The sequence below is a fragment of the Trachinotus anak genome, unplaced genomic scaffold (assembly GCF_046630095.1).
Source record: "Trachinotus anak isolate AG129_WGS33_773 ecotype Australia unplaced genomic scaffold, CSIRO_AGI_Tana_v1 ptg000010l, whole genome shotgun sequence".
NCBI classification, from domain to species: Eukaryota; Metazoa; Chordata; class Actinopteri; order Carangiformes; family Carangidae; genus Trachinotus; species Trachinotus anak.
In genome coordinates this window covers 3630728-3647403 of record NW_027273861.1, presented here as the reverse complement: position 1 = coordinate 3647403, position 16676 = coordinate 3630728, and the positions used below count along the sequence as shown (strand labels likewise).

Genomic DNA, 16676 nt, shown 5'->3' with positions numbered 1-16676 from the left:
TACAGCTCTAAGTCTTCTTCTAGTTTTAGTTTAGTTTATCTCAGTCTTCTTGTCAAATCCTCTCAAGCTGTCGGTTACTACTGTAAAGAATTTGTGATTTTAATTAACCATTGCTACATGCTACTTGTCATCCTATAACAGATTTCATCTGGGATATACAATAGTCATAATACCAGACTATGCTATTTCAGGAAGAACCCACATGCTCACTGCTGCTGGTTGGTGCAATCTGCAGCAAATTTTTATCATTAACGGGAAACCACCCCCCACCTTTATGAATCCAGTGGGGGTATATGGTCTTAGGCATTGGTATTGTTCCATGTAGTCCTAGGGGAAAAATAAAAACATTTGCAGATGTTATTCTCTTGAGATGAGGAGGAAGCATTTTAGCAAAGCTTTGATCTAATGATACATGACCACTGACTGAGAGCCAGCTTCCTGACCTGACCTTGCAAAGATCCATGTGTATTTTGGCAGGTGGTAGTGGGATAACAACCTGACGTGTCTCTGATAAGAAATGTGTCCCTGCATGCGCCACGTTGTCAAACACAAAGTTGTTGAATCAAACCCACATTTGTTTCCTTTTTGAAAAGCAGCAGCAGCAGGGGACATCTGATCTGAGCCATGTCCGGACTGAACGCATCGCTCGGATACTTCGTGGCTGTCGTGATTTTTGCAGCCTTAATTCGAGCACTTCTTAGAAAATGGCCACGTTTTAGCTTCATTTTGGAGTTTGCCTCCTCTTTCATGCTGGTGGCGTGTTGGCTGGAGGTGCAGACCATTGTAGAGGTGGGTGAGTGGGCTGGGGGCTTGGGTCCTGATGTGACTGTGACCATGCTGTTTGTGGTGCTGCTGACCCAAGGTGTGATCTGTGGGAGCGCGTCAGGGAATCCCACCCTGGTTGTGCAGAAGTTCCTGCAGCTGGAGGCCACCACCCTGCCCACTCTGCTTGCTGTTGTAGCCCAGTTCCTCGGGGCCCACCTGGCCCTCCTTGTTGCTGTATTCTACTGGGGCCTGGAGCTGACAGACATGCACATGATCAAAAATCTGATGGCTAGGGAATGCAGCACATCTCTGCTGGTCTCTTTGCTTCAGGGGTTTTTCACAGAGTGTGTTTGTGCACTCATCTTTCACCTGATCCATCTAAACCTGCGACGCAGATCTGCTCTGATCCGGGTTCCTCTGATCGCGGTCCTCCTCACATTCCTGTCCTACACAGGTGAGTCTGAGCTGAACCTGGACCCCCCACTCTCATCTATGCATTAAAAAAAGCTTCAAATATCCCTCTTCCAAGAAAGCTTCATATTTGTAAATATGAGAAATGAGAGAGGGAGACTAGTTTTTTGAAAATAAAATATCATGGAAATATGGGAACCAACTGGGAAATGAGTGTAACAGACACACTCTTCTCTCTGGTATGCTTCAGTGCATCTGAGATCAGTCTGTGCATCCACAATACTAAAACACATTATTTGTACTGAAGGAAGAGAATAGATTGAGGCACAACCCTGATCAGGCATAACATCAATAAACTCATAAATTATCACACAAAACGTTTCAAACACTTCTGTTTGTGTCATGATCTGCTTCCTCCCAAGATCCCATGTTAACAAGAATGCATTCAATGTGGCCATTTTCTTCCCATGCACAGATTTTCTCTCAGATCATTCAAAGTTTTTTTGTGGATGTTCCATAGGACAACACATCGTCATTTTAGAGGCTTTTGTGTCTGCTTCCCTTTTTCATTAAAATGTTTCTTTAACCACGGAAACAGACTGTAGAGCAACTAACATAAAATTTATTGTCCCGTTCCATTTTCCAGCCAGAGGCTACACCTCAGCTTACATGAATCCGTCTCTGGCCTACGGCCTCACCTTCCACTGCCCTGGATTCACCTTCACAGAGTATGCGGTGGTCTACTGGCTGGGCCCTCTCACAGGTAAATCATTAAATAAATGAAATATACATGCATCAGCTGTCAGCTCTTTGAAAGTGAACACACTGCTCACAGTGACTGTCTTTTTCTAGGCATGACTCTGGCTCTTCTCCTGTACATGGGTCATATTCCCAGGATCTTTGCCAGGAACCTATTGTATTTCCAGAAGACCCGATTCAGAGTGCCAAAAGGAGACAAAGGAGAAAAGAAGAAACAGTGAAACTAAGTGTTGTTATCTTCCCTTTAGCAAAGTGCTCGACAACATTGCCTGTGTTGACAATCTGAAATATTTGGGACAAATAATAGTAACTAAATTTAATGTCCTTTTTTCCACTTTTGTCTGATGTTTTCAATGAAATCCAGACTGAGTATCAATAAAGTTTTTCCTTTGTAACAAACCCATTTTCACCAGCACAACTTCTTTGAAATCCATCATGTGCAGACTGCTACATGATGATCATCGGGTGAAATCGTTAACCTGCCACTGTTATGGACAGCAGGACACAAGCTACAGATGATGATGATTGAAAATGATCTCAGAGGCCAAAAATTTACTAGATAAACAAAATGTAATTAATGAAATACAGAGGCGACGAGTTGGCATCTAGCTAATATCCTACTATTTCCACTGATCATGCATCTAGGTAATGCAATACAATGGCACATATTTTATATTTAAAAAACAAAAAAAACATCAGTCATCATATTTCACAGTCGAACTAGAATTACTGTCTTGTGGTTGTATGCCTCCACAACTCCAACTGGACATTTGTGCCAAATTTGAAGGAATTCCCTTGAGGATTTCTCAAGATATTGTGTTCACAAGGTCAAAACCGTGTTTTGTGAGGTCACCATTACCTTTGACCACCAAAATCTAATCAGTTCTTCCTTGAGTCCAAGTGGACATTTGTGCCAAGTCTGAAGAAGTTCCTTTCAGGCGTTACTGAGATATTGAACAGGAAGCGCTGCTACGTGCTGGCACTACTCTGGGCAGCTCTGGATTTAGTTGATTGTGACCCATCAGGTTCTGGGTGTTTTTTCTGCGTCTCTTTTGGCTGGTTTTTAGTAGAACGGCCTGGATCTGTGGACAAGAAGGAAGAGATGATAATGTTCAGCACTGGGTGTTGGCACTTTTCAAGTATGTATTGCCTCAGCGGGAGTTGAAAAATATTAATTTACTGCTTGTTTCTAATTCCAAACTATGCAGTGGCCAATTTACACGGTCTTATCTTCTAGTACATTTAAGCATTAGAAAGGCTTCAAAGGCTTCACACCATATGCTTGATGCTTTTACACAGCAGCTTCTGAAAAGGTGGTGTGAGTTTTGTCACCTGGTTGCTTTTGTTGCTCCAGCTGCGCCTCGGGGCGATCTACCCATAAACAATAATCTGGATTATTCAGCAGCGTCTTGCTCTGCCCACAGCTGAGACACCTCACCACAGTGAAGCGAGTCTTGCTGTTTTTTCCTTAGAAGGCAAAACCAACAAAAAGTTTAGTGATTCAAAATGAGATAATATTTATGTATAAAACAAACTAGCTAAATAATCCTCTCAAATATCTAATGACGCTCAGTATATGATGTAAGGTAACATGGGAAATGTAAAAATCAATCACTATGCTGTGCTCTAAATAGCAAACTTACTTCGTTGTCTTGTTGTAGCAGTCACACCAGGGATGAGCAGTGAGCAGCACTTCTTGCATAATGTTCTCTTCACTGATGGGTCTCTGCAATAAAATTAACCATTTACTGAAAATCCTTTTTATTCTTAGAGAGATGTGATTTAAAACAACAATAAGGCTGGCAGTCTTTTAAGTTTTTCTTTCTCTCAACCACTAAAAGACCAAACCCAACAATGTGTTAATCCATCTCTCAGGACTTGCTGACTTACATATCCTGCCTGAGACTCTCATCCCCAAACCCATTGGTTCCTACTAAAGATGGTAACATTTTTAAATGGGTCAAAATATATAGTTTCAGTTTAATAAAATGTGCAGTAATTCCCAATAAAATTCTGACATTGTAGTATTAAGTAAACATTACAAAAAAAGAAGTACATTTTTGTTGGGGACTATTTAACTGTGCATTAATACATATTTGCTGCTCCAAGGAGGAATTAACAGCAGCAGAATGGTGTATGTGGAATTGACACAAAATAAACTACGGTGCCAATGTTCATTGTAATTAAATAACACATCCCCCAGTGCAATAATGTGGCCGTTTAATACTTTTTTGACGCACTATGGCACAGTGGAATACGCTATGGTATACCAGACTTTTGAGTACAAGTACAACACTCAGTTCATTATTGATTTTGGTCTTTTCATGGGACTTGTTAACACAAAAAAAAGGAATATTAGAATATCACCTGCCATATCAATCAAAACCAGAGTGTCAAATTACCAAAGTTACCTAAAAAAAATCTGTGGATGTAAAAAAATAAATAAATGAATACACAAATAAAATAATATAATAAAATAAAATAACAAATCAACTGTGATTCCTGAAAATAAATAAAATAATGAGAGTGCCCAAAAATATAAAAAAGAAAAATAACAAAAAAAAAAGCATCTTAATTTAACTGCAACGTCGCGGAAGTGACGTAACATCGCTCACAGTCCTCCTTTCAAAATAAAACTAACAACAGACAAACACGACCTAACTAACAGATTAAACTTACTGTCTAAGGACTAAACGTCTCGCAATCGTCTTCTCCGTGAAGCAGTAGAAACGAGCCAGCTCCACATTTTCGGGATTTTGAGCCAAAACACAATGTGCAGCCTGTAGAGGAATAAAATCGAGGAAGCAAAATCATCAATGTAGCATTGTTGCTAACGTGATAATGTTAGCATGTTAGCCACGTGATGAGCGATTAGCTTTGAACTTACTGTTCATTCCCTACCTGGTACAGATAGTTCATTCGTTGATAAGCTTCTTTGTCTTTCAGGTGTAGCGCCATTATAAACAAATGTCACAAAGAAACACACTCTCAGTTCTGTCCTCTTGTTATAGCGAGTTCACTTTGAGCTTCAGCGGTCTGAGCTCCGCTAGTATCGACAAGTTACATTTCCGGGCCACTCCTCCACAATAAAAGCCCTCAACAAACTCATGGCCTGAAAAAAATCAAAATGATTGTCGTTATACCATTTCAAAATAAAGACACGTACGAGATCTGCATTCATACTACATTTGTATCCGCTGTACCTGTAGAGAATTCAGTTATCCTTACATAAAATAAAAAACACTTATATAAAAAAACACTGATAATTAAAGTCACCATTAGTTCCACTTGAAACATACAGTATATATGGAGCAACTTGTTAATGCTCTATTGCACATCTTAAACTAGTCTTGTCTAGTCATATTGGTTTCCCTTTATGTGACCTGAGAAAAAAAAAGGTGATATGACTGCACACCAATCACTTTCACACCCAAATCACAAAAGCAAGAACAGTTGCATTTATTTCGAGTGCGCAGACAAGGTTGTTAGTCGACCAGAAAAAAAAAGAAACAGTCAACAAATTGTCTTTACCAGCCTTCGACAGCTAACCAGTATGATATGGCCACTTTTTTTTTTGTCAAACTAATTATGAAGTACATAATATACACATGGGAAAAGCGCATTTGTTTAGTTCAGAAGAACACAAAGGACAGATTTCAACATACAATACTCATTTTTAATAACAACAATAGAGAATAAAGTATAAACCCTGTCAATCTAACATTTTAATTTGCCTGTAAGGTGCACCTCTGGTATCCGGAGTCTAATGATACAGGGGAAGAACTGGTACAGTAGGTCTGTCAGGTGTGGCAATTGAAGAACTACACAATCACAGCACATGTTCATGATGACAAATGTACTGAAATGTTTCCTATAAAAATCGGTGAGAGAAAATGTCCATAAAACACGAGTCGACGTGGAAATAGCAAGAGTGTTCATTGAATGAGACCCATTACACAACAAGAAGGGGGACAAATATGAAATTCAAGTATCAAAATAACTAAGACACTGACAAGCTGAAAAGGTAAATTACAAAGGTAGTAAAAATCATGGGAAAAGAGTCATTGACACAATCAACAATACATTAGGCAACATTTTGCATTTGTTTAAGGCAGTTGATTAAAAAAACTAAACAGAACTAGGCATCTTCTTCATTCCAAGTTAAATACAAGCCTAGCCCTAACTTGTCTTGTTGTACAAAACAACTACGACTGACTCTGAAACTAAGCACTTTAGTTTGACTTGTCTTCTGACATCTGAGTGAGAATAGAGTTCATATGGACAGCGGTGGGGTTGTGCTCTATATTTTTGGTCTTCTTCACAGTGAGGTTTGTCAGGGCTTATAAGGCTGGTGCATCAAGAGTGGCAAGTCACTCTCAGCCTATTGTCTGGCACGAAATCAAAATGGTTGGCACATATCTGTGCACAGCATGGGAAGGCAGGGTAGCGAGTTTCATCGGCTAACGATTGCCCTTCATGGCCTCCTTGGCTGCCAGGATGAGAGGTGTGAGGCTGGAGAGCGGCTTCGCCATCTTCAGGAACGGATGCTGCACAGCAGGATTAAAATCAACAAAGAAGAGGAGGAGTGGGAAAAGATGGAATCGTTGAATGAGTTAAAGTGTTTATTTAATTAAGTTTAATGAAACAGAAATCCGGGAAAAGTAATTCACCTGCAGCAGCTCCTTGCCTCCGAATCTTTTCTCTACATCCATTTCCAGACAATGGTTGAGGAAATCTCTGAAAACTGGAGACAGCTTCTCAGGATTCTGAAGCTCGGGTGTGCCGTTCGTGGCAATCAGGTATAATGCCTGCCACAGGGGAGAGATGAGAGAAAGGAGAACGCAAAGAACGGTGAAATCGAGCACAAGGTAACAACTCACTTTGCAAAAGCATCAATTTAATCTAGTAAAACAGACAAATGTAACAAGTCTGATCTGTTTTTAATTCATGTCATGTAAGTGGTGCACAAAAATGTTACAAGGAAAATCTTTATCATTTTCTAACCCATGATTCACACAGCTAGCTGAAGGCTAGGCTTGAGGCGTGTTGCCATTGCAGAGGCAAGGTCTGTGAAATGCACCATAAACAGATCGAGAGCAGGTAATTCAATACTCAGTGTCTGCAGGGTTCACCACTTTAAATTACCACCTGTCCAGTATGAGACCACAAGCTTCCTAGTTACTGTAGCAGCAGTAGTGACAGTTTGCTGATGTTTGCTGACACAAAAAAAGGATTTGACAGGCTCCTGGACACTCAAATCACTGTTGCACCACTGTCTTTTTTTTTAGTTTACAGTTGTGTAATGTCTTTTAACAGCTTGGGATCACACATATGTAAATAACCAGCCAAGTTGCAGAAAGTCACAATCCCCTTCCTGAGTTGCAGCATTGATAATAGCCAGAGGTGTTTTTGCAGAACTTTACGAGGGCACAGTGAAGATGACCTTTGACCATTTGGATATAAAGTGTCATCACTACATTTTATCTTTACAGACCAAAAATGTGTTTTGTGAGGTCACAGTCACCACTAAAATCTTATACATTTTATGCAGATGTGATTAAATTCCTGATATATTGCATTCACATGAACATGAGGTCACCGTGATCTTGACCTTTGACCACCAAAATCAGATCATCCTTGAGTCCAACATTTGTGTCAAATTTGTAGAAATTCCCTCAAGGCGTTACTGAGATATCGCGTTCACAAGAATGGGACATACAGACATATGGACATCCCAAAGACATAATGGCTCCAGCTATGTCTGTCACCGGTGCAGAGGTAACAAAAACATTTAAGACCCCTCATTTAAGCTTTTAAGACTTGATTTGTTTTCCATGAGGATGTGTACATTTCATCAACGCAGTACATAGACGCACAAATAGAATATTAAACAGCAAAAGAAGGAGCCAATAGTAAAACTAGAAATGAAACTGGACAGATTTTTTTGTGTCTTGGCAACTTCAGATAACAACAACCAGTTAACTCTTCAGCGTGCGGCTCATTCCTTGAATCCTGTTACTGTGTGAAGAGAGCGGGAACAACGTTATGAGTGTTAGTCCCACTTTTGCATCGACTCATGACAGTGTAAGGAATGCAGTTGTTCAGCAAGTATGCTGAAGTCTGACACAAACAAATCATGAGCCCAATTGTCACTGATCATCATCTAGCAATTACATACATTAACTGAGCTTAACCAAACTTTCAGATGATTTAATTAGGAGAGTTTCAGTCAATTGAAGTGTTGGAAACAAGCAACATGTCCTGTAACTGAGACTAAAATAAATAACACATCCTGGCTGCCACATCTTGCTACACAGAGAGGATTGAAAGTGCTCTCTACTCACTCGTAGTGGGTTCTCGTTCAGGTAGGGAGGCTCTCCTTCAACCATCTCAATGGCCATAATACCAAGTGACCAAATGTCTACTTTCGGCCCGTAAGCCTTCCTGGTCACCACCTCAGGAGCCATCCAGTAAGGCGTGCCTACCATGGTGCTACGTTTGCTCTGCTCTGGAGTGATCTGAGCACAGAAGCCAAAATCGGCTGTCGGGGAGATGGAGAAGAGTTAATACACAGTAACTGTAACAGACCACAGAAATATCAGGCTGCTGATAACAGCCGTGCAAGAACTTACTCAGCTTGACGGAGCCATCCATCCCGAGTAACACGTTGTCACTCTTGATGTCTCTGTGGATGACTTGGTTTGCGTGTAGGAAATCCAAGGCTTGTAAACACTGCAGATGTAGAGATAAAAGGGAGGAGACGGGGAAAAGTTGTTGAGCATAAAGTTTTTGATGGGTTAAAGGTATCATTTCTGTCACATGACCACGGCTGTAAAGAGTTTACCTCTCGGCAGACAGCAGCTATCTGGGCCTCATCCATACAAGTCTCTGTAACCACATCTGTCAGCGAGCCTCCAGCCAGATACTCCATCACCACAAACAGCTCCTCCCCCATCAGGAAACTGACACACACACAGACACACAATGTTAGACATTCAAGAAGGCAACAGTGATTTTGTAATTGAATGTTTAGTATGCATCATTAGCTGTTTTGATAGCTGTCATTCACTCCTACCTGTCTAAAAAGTTGACAATGTTGGGGTTCTTCAACTCCTTCATCACTAGAATCTCATTGATGATCAACTCCTTCTTTGGCTGCTTTTGTAGGTTGATCTGTTTAATGGCGACCTGTAGAAAGGCAGTATGTGAGACCACATATTCAGAATTACCAACATTTCCTAGATATTACTGCTACTCTAGGGACCACATATTAGCAAATACACACACAGACGCAGGGGAGAAAGACTGAGATGTCAGCTGCCATGCAAACTGCTAAAATGGATCCGTAGCGTCTCCTCCCCGGGTGGTTGCTCCTGTTAGTGTCGGGACCTCCCCATTAGATGCTTTAATCAGTGATCAGTGTGTTTTTAAAACTTATTTTAGGGCTGCAGCCCACTCTTTAATCCCTGAGCACACTGTAGCCACTGTGTTTCTGGTTTAACACCACCAGGCTGGACAGGTGAAAGGTCTATTTAGTGTTTGTGTGCTCTGGGAGATGTTAGGCTTGAAGAAGTGGTAAAAATTTGCATGTTCACCCAGGTGCTGTGCTTACACAATGCCGATCAGAGCCGATAAATACCTGCATCTATTGCAGAGTCATTTGACCTGGGTGTGAATGCTGATTGCATTTCCATTGCCGACAAAAGCCAGATGTTAGTGTGGCCTAACAGGTTTTTTGACCAGTGGAAAAGGGGCTATAGTCTGCACATCTCCTCAACCAATACTCACCTCCTGTCCTGTGGCAACATCAATGGCTGTGAATACTGTTCCTGACGCCCTGTCAGAATAATGACATGACCAGTTTACTTCCATGCACATTTAAACAAACAGACCAATCAAAGTAGAGACCTTCTAGTGATGGGTCCCTTCATTTTGATCAGAGCTACACATCTATAAAGTTTTGTGACTGTATCTTGCAGGTTGTGATGCTATCATGTTTCCACACACACACACAGACACATTAACACCTGCCAAAGTCAGCAAAACCACCTCTGTGTTAGTTCCTGCAACAGCAGGCGTCTCCAGGACCACATTTTGCAATTATGACAAACACACAGTCACAAGGTGACAACAATACCAGCCCTGCTGGTAACTAGTGTGCAAATCTGTTATAAACAGATGTATATGGTGTCAGGTTTGCACTCAAAACACTTGTGTTAACAGATGGCCCACTTACATGATTCACCCAGTGGAGACATGACACTTTGTTTCTGTGCAGTAGACAATGCAAAACTGAACGCACCCCTGGACAATATTACTAAAATGTCAATCCTGTCAATTTAATAAAATTTTGTTTGTTTTTAGCCAAAGCCGTAGAAGAATGAAAAAAACAGCAATGTTTCACTGAATAGACTACATATAACAACTAATTCTAATGAGGTCAGTATACCCTTCGGTGAGACGCCCCTACTTGGGGACATACTTGGTCAGGTCATAGTTTTCTCTTTTTTCTTCTTTACAAACTCTTGTGTGATTTTTGCCGTGTGTTTGGGGTCATGATCATGTTGGAAAGTTCCTCTCCTGCTGAGTTTCCTCAGACCAGGATTCATCCTTTCATTCAGTTTTTTGGGTAAACAAACATTCACAGTGCCATCTATAGAAGTCATCTGCCCTGCAGCCCCACATCAGTTTCACCGTCGACACCAAACATGTTGGACCCCATCTGATCCAAACACACTTTCAACTGACCAAAGACCCTGCAGTCAACATACATCAGGCCTCTTGTCATGTTCTTTGGTAAAGTTCAATCCTTCGGTTTTTCATCTAGGAGGCCGTCTGGACAGTGACTTCATGTCTTCACTGTCCTTGTGTCAAGTCAGAAGCTCTTCCTCACATGTTTTCCAATGAGAGGTTGCATAAACAGTGAATTACGTGCAGCTCTTCCTATACCTCTCAACCACTGCAGCAGCTGTGTTTCAGTTTATGTTCAGTAGCCCACTGCAGCTCTTCTCATCGTTATTAAGTCTCTCAATCTGGTTTCTTCATTGTTCAGGCAGTTCCTCAATGCGTGGAGCCATGTCGCATTAGACACAACTCAGGCCAAAATTGAGGAAACTGTGGTGTTCACAGGTTATTTTATAACCTTGTTCATGCAATTAGCCTTACTTAGAAATCATAGGTGTGATCATTCTTGTTGCAGTGGTCACACGTCAACTTTTGCTGCATTGAGGTTGTACTTTGGGCCTGTATTTCTTAATGTCTATTCAACCTGATTATTGTTAATTACACCTGAATTCAAATAGCCTGTAGTTCAACTTAAAAATAATACAATCATTGTAAGACAATACAGTTTTGAATCATGTAACATTTTAGTGATATTGGACAGGTGTACTCAGTTTTGCTGTGTAACGGGCTGAGAAACACTAAAACCACAGTATCACCGGAGAGATTTAGGATACGGCTCATGAAGTAAGACCCTCACATTCAGGGGGTGAAGCATCTGTATGTTTAAACAGATACTGACGATTCTGGAAAAGTCATTCTCACAAAGCTGGTTTTCATATGGCTCTTGTAAATCCAACTATTAGGATTTTTCAAAATAAGCTTTATCACAAAACAATGGCAAGAAAAAGTAAGTGAAGGCTTTGGAATGATCTGTATTTATGTTTAAATTTGGTTTCAAATATGGTCAGATCATCACCTAAGTTACAATAATGAGCAAACAATCTATTTTAATTAAAGACACATAGATGATTGTGTTGTTTTTGTCCATATAGAAAACATTCACAGTGTAGGTTGGAAAAAGTTGTGAACCCCCAACATCATCAATAAAAGCTAACTGGACTGAGAAGTTATCAAACCTGAAGTCCATGAAAGTTAACATAACCTCTAACTTATAAAGAAACACTTACAGAAGCACATTTTGAGTTTGCTGTTCATAAGAAACATCTGCTGATGTGAACCAGGCCTCACAAAAAAAAGACCGCAGAGGAATTACGATTTAGAATTGTTGATTTGCATAAAGCTAAAAGGGTCACACAGTCATCTCAAAGAGTTTAGATCTTGATCAGTCCACAGTCAGACAAACTGTCTATGAATAGAGATGACTCAGTTCTTTGGCTTCTCATCCAGCTAAGATCCAGCAAAGACACAATGATCAGTGAGGTAAAAAAGAAGCTCGGAGTAACAGCTAAGGCTTAGAGGAATCAATGGAGCTGGTTTACATCTATGTTTGAGACTCGAGCACACTCAGGTTGTTCTGCACGGAGGAAGCTGCTGTTCCCCAAAAATAAAAAAAAACATCATTGTGCCTGAAGTTTGACAAAAAGCACATTAAAACTCCAAAACACTACTAGGAAAATGTTTTGTGGACTGATGAAACTAAGGTCGAATTGTTTGGGAAGAACATGCAGCTCTATGTGTGGTGTCAAAAGGCTGCTGCATACCAACATGAAAACACTGCGAGGTTGTGTCGTGAAGTAGGGTGGAGGAAGCACCATGATTTGAAGCTGTGAGGGGAAAATGAATTACCAAGTTTATCAAGGTCTCTTCCAGGATAATGTCAGGGTGGCTGTCCACCTGCTGAAGGTGATGCAGCAGGACAATGACCTAAACATCAAAGTAAATCTACCACAGAGTGACCTCAGACAAAGGGACTCCACCTCTTGGAGAAAACTGTGAGAGATGCTGTAGAATGACCTCTGTGAGTCGCTCACAACAGACATCCTGAGCTGAAGCAGCTCCATGAGGAAGATTGGCCCAAACTTCCTCCTGAACATTGTGCAGATCTGATCAGCAGCTACTGGAAGAAATGGTTTGATCTTATTGCTGCTAAAGGAGGTCCAGCCAGTTATCAAATCCACGGCTTCACTTTTTCCAACAGCGCAGTGAATGTTTACTGGGTGTGTTCAATAAAGACTCAAAGATTATAACAGTTGTGTTTGCCTGTAGTTGTGACTAAGATGGAGATCAAATCACATCTCATCAGATAATGCTGAAGGAGTCACATATTTTTTCTTGCCACTGTAATTAACGTCCAGTACAGGCACTGACTTGCATCCACTTGCTCAATTTCAGTCAAATATACACCTAATAACCAAAAACTCTGTGGGCATTGGGAAATTTAAGATAAACCTTGGTGGGGTCAAACAACAGTCAATACAAAGTCAGTGAATACACTGTTGTTGGACTTGAGGAGCAGCTAGGTTTAGTTGAGAAAATAAAGGGTTTAACATCATCATGAAGGCAATATTAGATTGTACGCATATAAACCATAATCCCATCACATGTTCTATGGACAACTAGTGGATCTTCACTCACCCCTGACCAATCTTTTCATATCTGGTGTACTTCTTCTTGGGATCTCCAATGCTGACTATGGTTCCTGCAAGCCACAAACAATCACATAGGGAATATGAGGAAATGGCAAAAGAATGAGACAGAAGGTATTTAAACTACTGTGTTTTTCTGTCAATAGATTTATAAGATTATGAGTTTTACTCAGTTTGTCCATGATCTCCTCGTCAGACATCTTGCCCTTCTTTTTCTGTCTGTCTGCAGCCTTGGAGGCAACATCTCCGTCTGGACACGTGCTTGGAGCAGGGATGGGGTCAATGACAGAGCGAGTATACACCTGAGCAGCACACCAGCACAATAACCACAGACAAATTTAAACATGAGTAAATATGAAACAAACAAAGAATGCCTCAGACCATTTCACAATGAATCTCAAACATCGTTATTATGATGTCAACTTGTGGCAGGTCACTTACACTCTTTGTGTGTTCTGGTCGTGGTGCCACAACGGGAGGGGGAGTTCCATCATCGTCATCATCATCAATGTCTTTGATATTTGGAGATGAGGGTTCGGTGCCTTTTTTGACAGGCTGATTCAGAATGAAAGAAGAAGTTAGCACGCTTTGTGAGAGAAAATATAGAACAAATAATGTTTTAAAAGTCTTGAAATACTTACAGACTGAGGCCCTGGAGTGAATGTGTCTTTTTCTGTGAATGGAAAAAAAGAGGAAGAGTTATAATGTTTTATAACTGCTTGTGTTGATTAAACTCTGTGTTCTCAAAGGGTTTTATTTCAGGGCCAGCACATGCCTGTATTAACAACTCTACTGCCTGTTCAGTCACTGCATTACATAACATAATATCGATCAAATTCCTCTCCACAAAAGGGACAATTTGAATTTTAAACAATAATTAACTTATATCTACAAAAATGATGGAGTCTTACTAATAGTTTTCAGTGGCACAATATAGCAACTTTGCAAGACCAATTCCCTCCACTGAAGAAAAAGATGAATTTAACAACCTAACATCAATTCATAGTACAATCTAGGTAACCAAACACAACTTAAATCCACTATCTAACTTAGTGGCTCACCAGAAGATGAGAAGCTGAGGTACTTCTGACGACCATTGCCCGTAGAGTCATAGAACTTAAGAACGTCAAGCACAGCCTGTGGGTTTTTCTTCTGCTCTGACTTGGTGATGTTTGAGGTCTGGAGTAGTCGAGCCCATTGCTCTGGCATACCCTGTGTATGGCAGATATATCTGTCACTATAACTGTATGTCAATAGTTCAGAGTCAAAAAGCAGGAGTTAGTGGAAGATAAACTACACATGTGAGAACGACCAAGCTGTGAGAACTCACAGTGAACTCCCCTGTGACAGCATCGAACCCAACGTGAATGGTGTGTTCAAAATCTGAAGGTGGTGAGATCTCTGGTCGCTCTTTGTCTTTGTCTTTCTTTCTGCCTCCTGAAAGTAAACAAGTCCTTATTGAAATTACACATGACAACACTTAGACCGATAACATCTTTAAAGTTAAATAATTATCCTCTTTGTGGTTCAAAACTCTTCATCTCACCTTTTTCAGCCCCAGAGAAGATTGAGATGATCTTGTTGCGAGGTTTCCTCTCCTCAGGCACAGAAGGCAGCGGTTTTGAGCTGTGATTGGCTGAAAGTGAGTCTTTGCCAGAGCTGGTGCTGAAGATGGTACTGCTCATTCTGACAGGAGGGGCAGGGGGTTTATCCTCAGGGTCTCCGTTATCACACATTGCCTATAAGGATTTTGTGAGACTAACAGGGCAGGGGAACACAACGGGCGAGGATGGAGAGGGTGGAAAACTGAGAGGGAGCGAGGCAGCGCTCACATCAGCATGAGGCACAGGTGCGCTCATGCACTACAGGAGGATGTGCCGAAGATGACAGCAAAAGAGTCAGGAAGCACCAGGTCGTACCTGGAAGAAAACCAGACATTCATTAGTCCATCAACATTAGATCAATAGGTCACAAACACAGCAGGGTGATAAATAATTAGGAACTACTTCCTATTTAAAGACAATATGCTGACGAGCTAAACTCTGCACACAACCTGAAATGCTTCCATCAATCACAGGCAGAAATTAATATTGAGACGTGTAGAAGAGAGTGACTGTACTAAAGCACAGTGGAAATGACTCTCCCAACAGTGAGGGCGAGGGCAGAGAATACAACGATTAAAGTCAAAGGAGGAAACAACTTTGTCCCCTCTGAGACTCTAGTGTTAGTCTGAGAAGTGCTGACAGCATTTTTTAGCTTTAGATTCTTTTGTGTCGTGTATGAAGAAGACTACATGGGGAGCCCAGATGAGATAAAAGAATAATACAAGCTGCTTTTCTCCCGGTGCACTTGATAGAGAAATGAAAAGCAGACACTTCATTGCGTCTTACTAAGATAAAATATGTCCACATATCGACTTTTAGCCCGTTATTTTCCCCACATAACGGTATTTCTACCCTAATGCCTGTTCAAATGTGCCCTTCAAATGGGTAACAACAGGGGCGGCTAGCAAGCTAACGTTAGCACCGACTACTTGGCCAACAAGTGTGCTAGCTATACGCTACCGTTAGCATGATAAGCTATACTTAGCGTCTGCAATCCTAACAGATGAGCGTTAAGCGTTCAGCTAACGCTAACTAGCCTGACGACTAAAAGTTATGGGTCAAGAAATGAACATCGCCAAGATGTGGCTTCGACAACACTAGAGAGGTCGTTAAGTAGCAAACCAGCCAGTACAGATGTGCTTTATTTGCAGGCTAACGAAGGCGACGCAGGAGCAGCGGAGCTCACCGGAGATTCCACACCAGTTAAACTTGAATAGAACTTGACTCCCGGACGATCCTCGACGGTCTGAAAAACGCCTGTTAATCCCGTTAAAAGTACTTCCTCTGTAACATCGGGCCTTGATGGTACACACCCCGTACAAATAACTTAGTAAAAATGTGACTACAACTATTTACAATTCAACTTTTCTTCTATCTTTTCAGCCCTTGGATAATTCCGCTATGGCGAAGGGGAAGCGGAACTACCGACCCAGCCCTTGCCTATTCAGTAAATGTTTCAAATGAATGGTGTGTGAAGTTTGTCTGGTATCTGAATCCAAAACTTACAGCCCGTGTGTTCAACTGATCTGTTAATACTCTGAGCTCCTACAACATAATTGTAGACACTACAGAGGATAAACATACTGAAACTTAAAAAAAAACTGCAACTTAGAAGTCGAAAAGCATTTTAGGTAATGTAGTTCAACATTTACAGTCTGAGGAAGAGGCTGATTAAAATACACTTAAAGCTGAAGGATAGAAGGCCCTGTTGAAGGCCCTTCGATAAATTACTGCAAACTGGACTGAGAAATATTCTAATGAAACCATGGTCCATCAACAGTGTGGTATTTTTATGTTGAATTACAAC

The 16676-nt window shown here is 41.0% G+C and overlaps 3 protein-coding genes across 4 annotated transcripts; 1 reads left to right on the top strand and 2 right to left on the bottom strand.

Moving 5' to 3' along the window:
• Positions 1–561: 561 nt before the first annotated feature.
• aqp12 (aquaporin 12) lies at positions 562–2334 on the top strand. The gene is made up of 3 exons (XM_071486949.1): positions 562–1219; positions 1823–1939; positions 2029–2334. The coding sequence occupies exons 1-3, from the start codon at positions 625–627 to the stop codon at positions 2154–2156; spliced, it is 840 nt and encodes a 279-aa protein (XP_071343050.1). The 5' UTR covers positions 562–624; the 3' UTR covers positions 2157–2334.
• Positions 1457–5022, bottom strand: rpp21 (ribonuclease P 21 subunit). Its single transcript, XM_071486959.1, has 5 exons — positions 4837–5022; positions 4615–4715; positions 3579–3661; positions 3268–3402; positions 1457–3017 (listed from the first exon to the last, which is right to left on the bottom strand). Exons 1-5 carry the CDS (start codon positions 4891–4893, stop codon positions 2905–2907), a joined length of 489 nt encoding a protein of 162 aa, XP_071343060.1. The 5' UTR covers positions 4894–5022; the 3' UTR covers positions 1457–2904.
• Positions 5023–5370: 348 nt separating this feature from the next.
• Positions 5371–16419, bottom strand: pak2b (p21 protein (Cdc42/Rac)-activated kinase 2b). 2 transcript variants are annotated; one of them, XM_071486940.1, is made up of 15 exons: positions 16002–16419; positions 14812–15184; positions 14596–14702; positions 14327–14477; positions 13907–13938; positions 13707–13820; positions 13435–13567; positions 13255–13318; positions 9724–9772; positions 9011–9123; positions 8780–8897; positions 8568–8667; positions 8280–8476; positions 6606–6743; positions 5371–6482 (listed from the first exon to the last, which is right to left on the bottom strand). In XM_071486940.1, exons 2-15 carry the CDS (start codon positions 14999–15001, stop codon positions 6396–6398), a joined length of 1593 nt encoding a protein of 530 aa, XP_071343041.1. In that variant the 5' UTR covers positions 15002–15184; positions 16002–16419; the 3' UTR covers positions 5371–6395. The 2 variants fall into 2 exon arrangements, with proteins under 2 accessions (XP_071343041.1, XP_071343040.1); XM_071486939.1 differs by having other exon boundaries at positions 16056–16419.
• Positions 16420–16676: the final 257 nt, after the last annotated feature.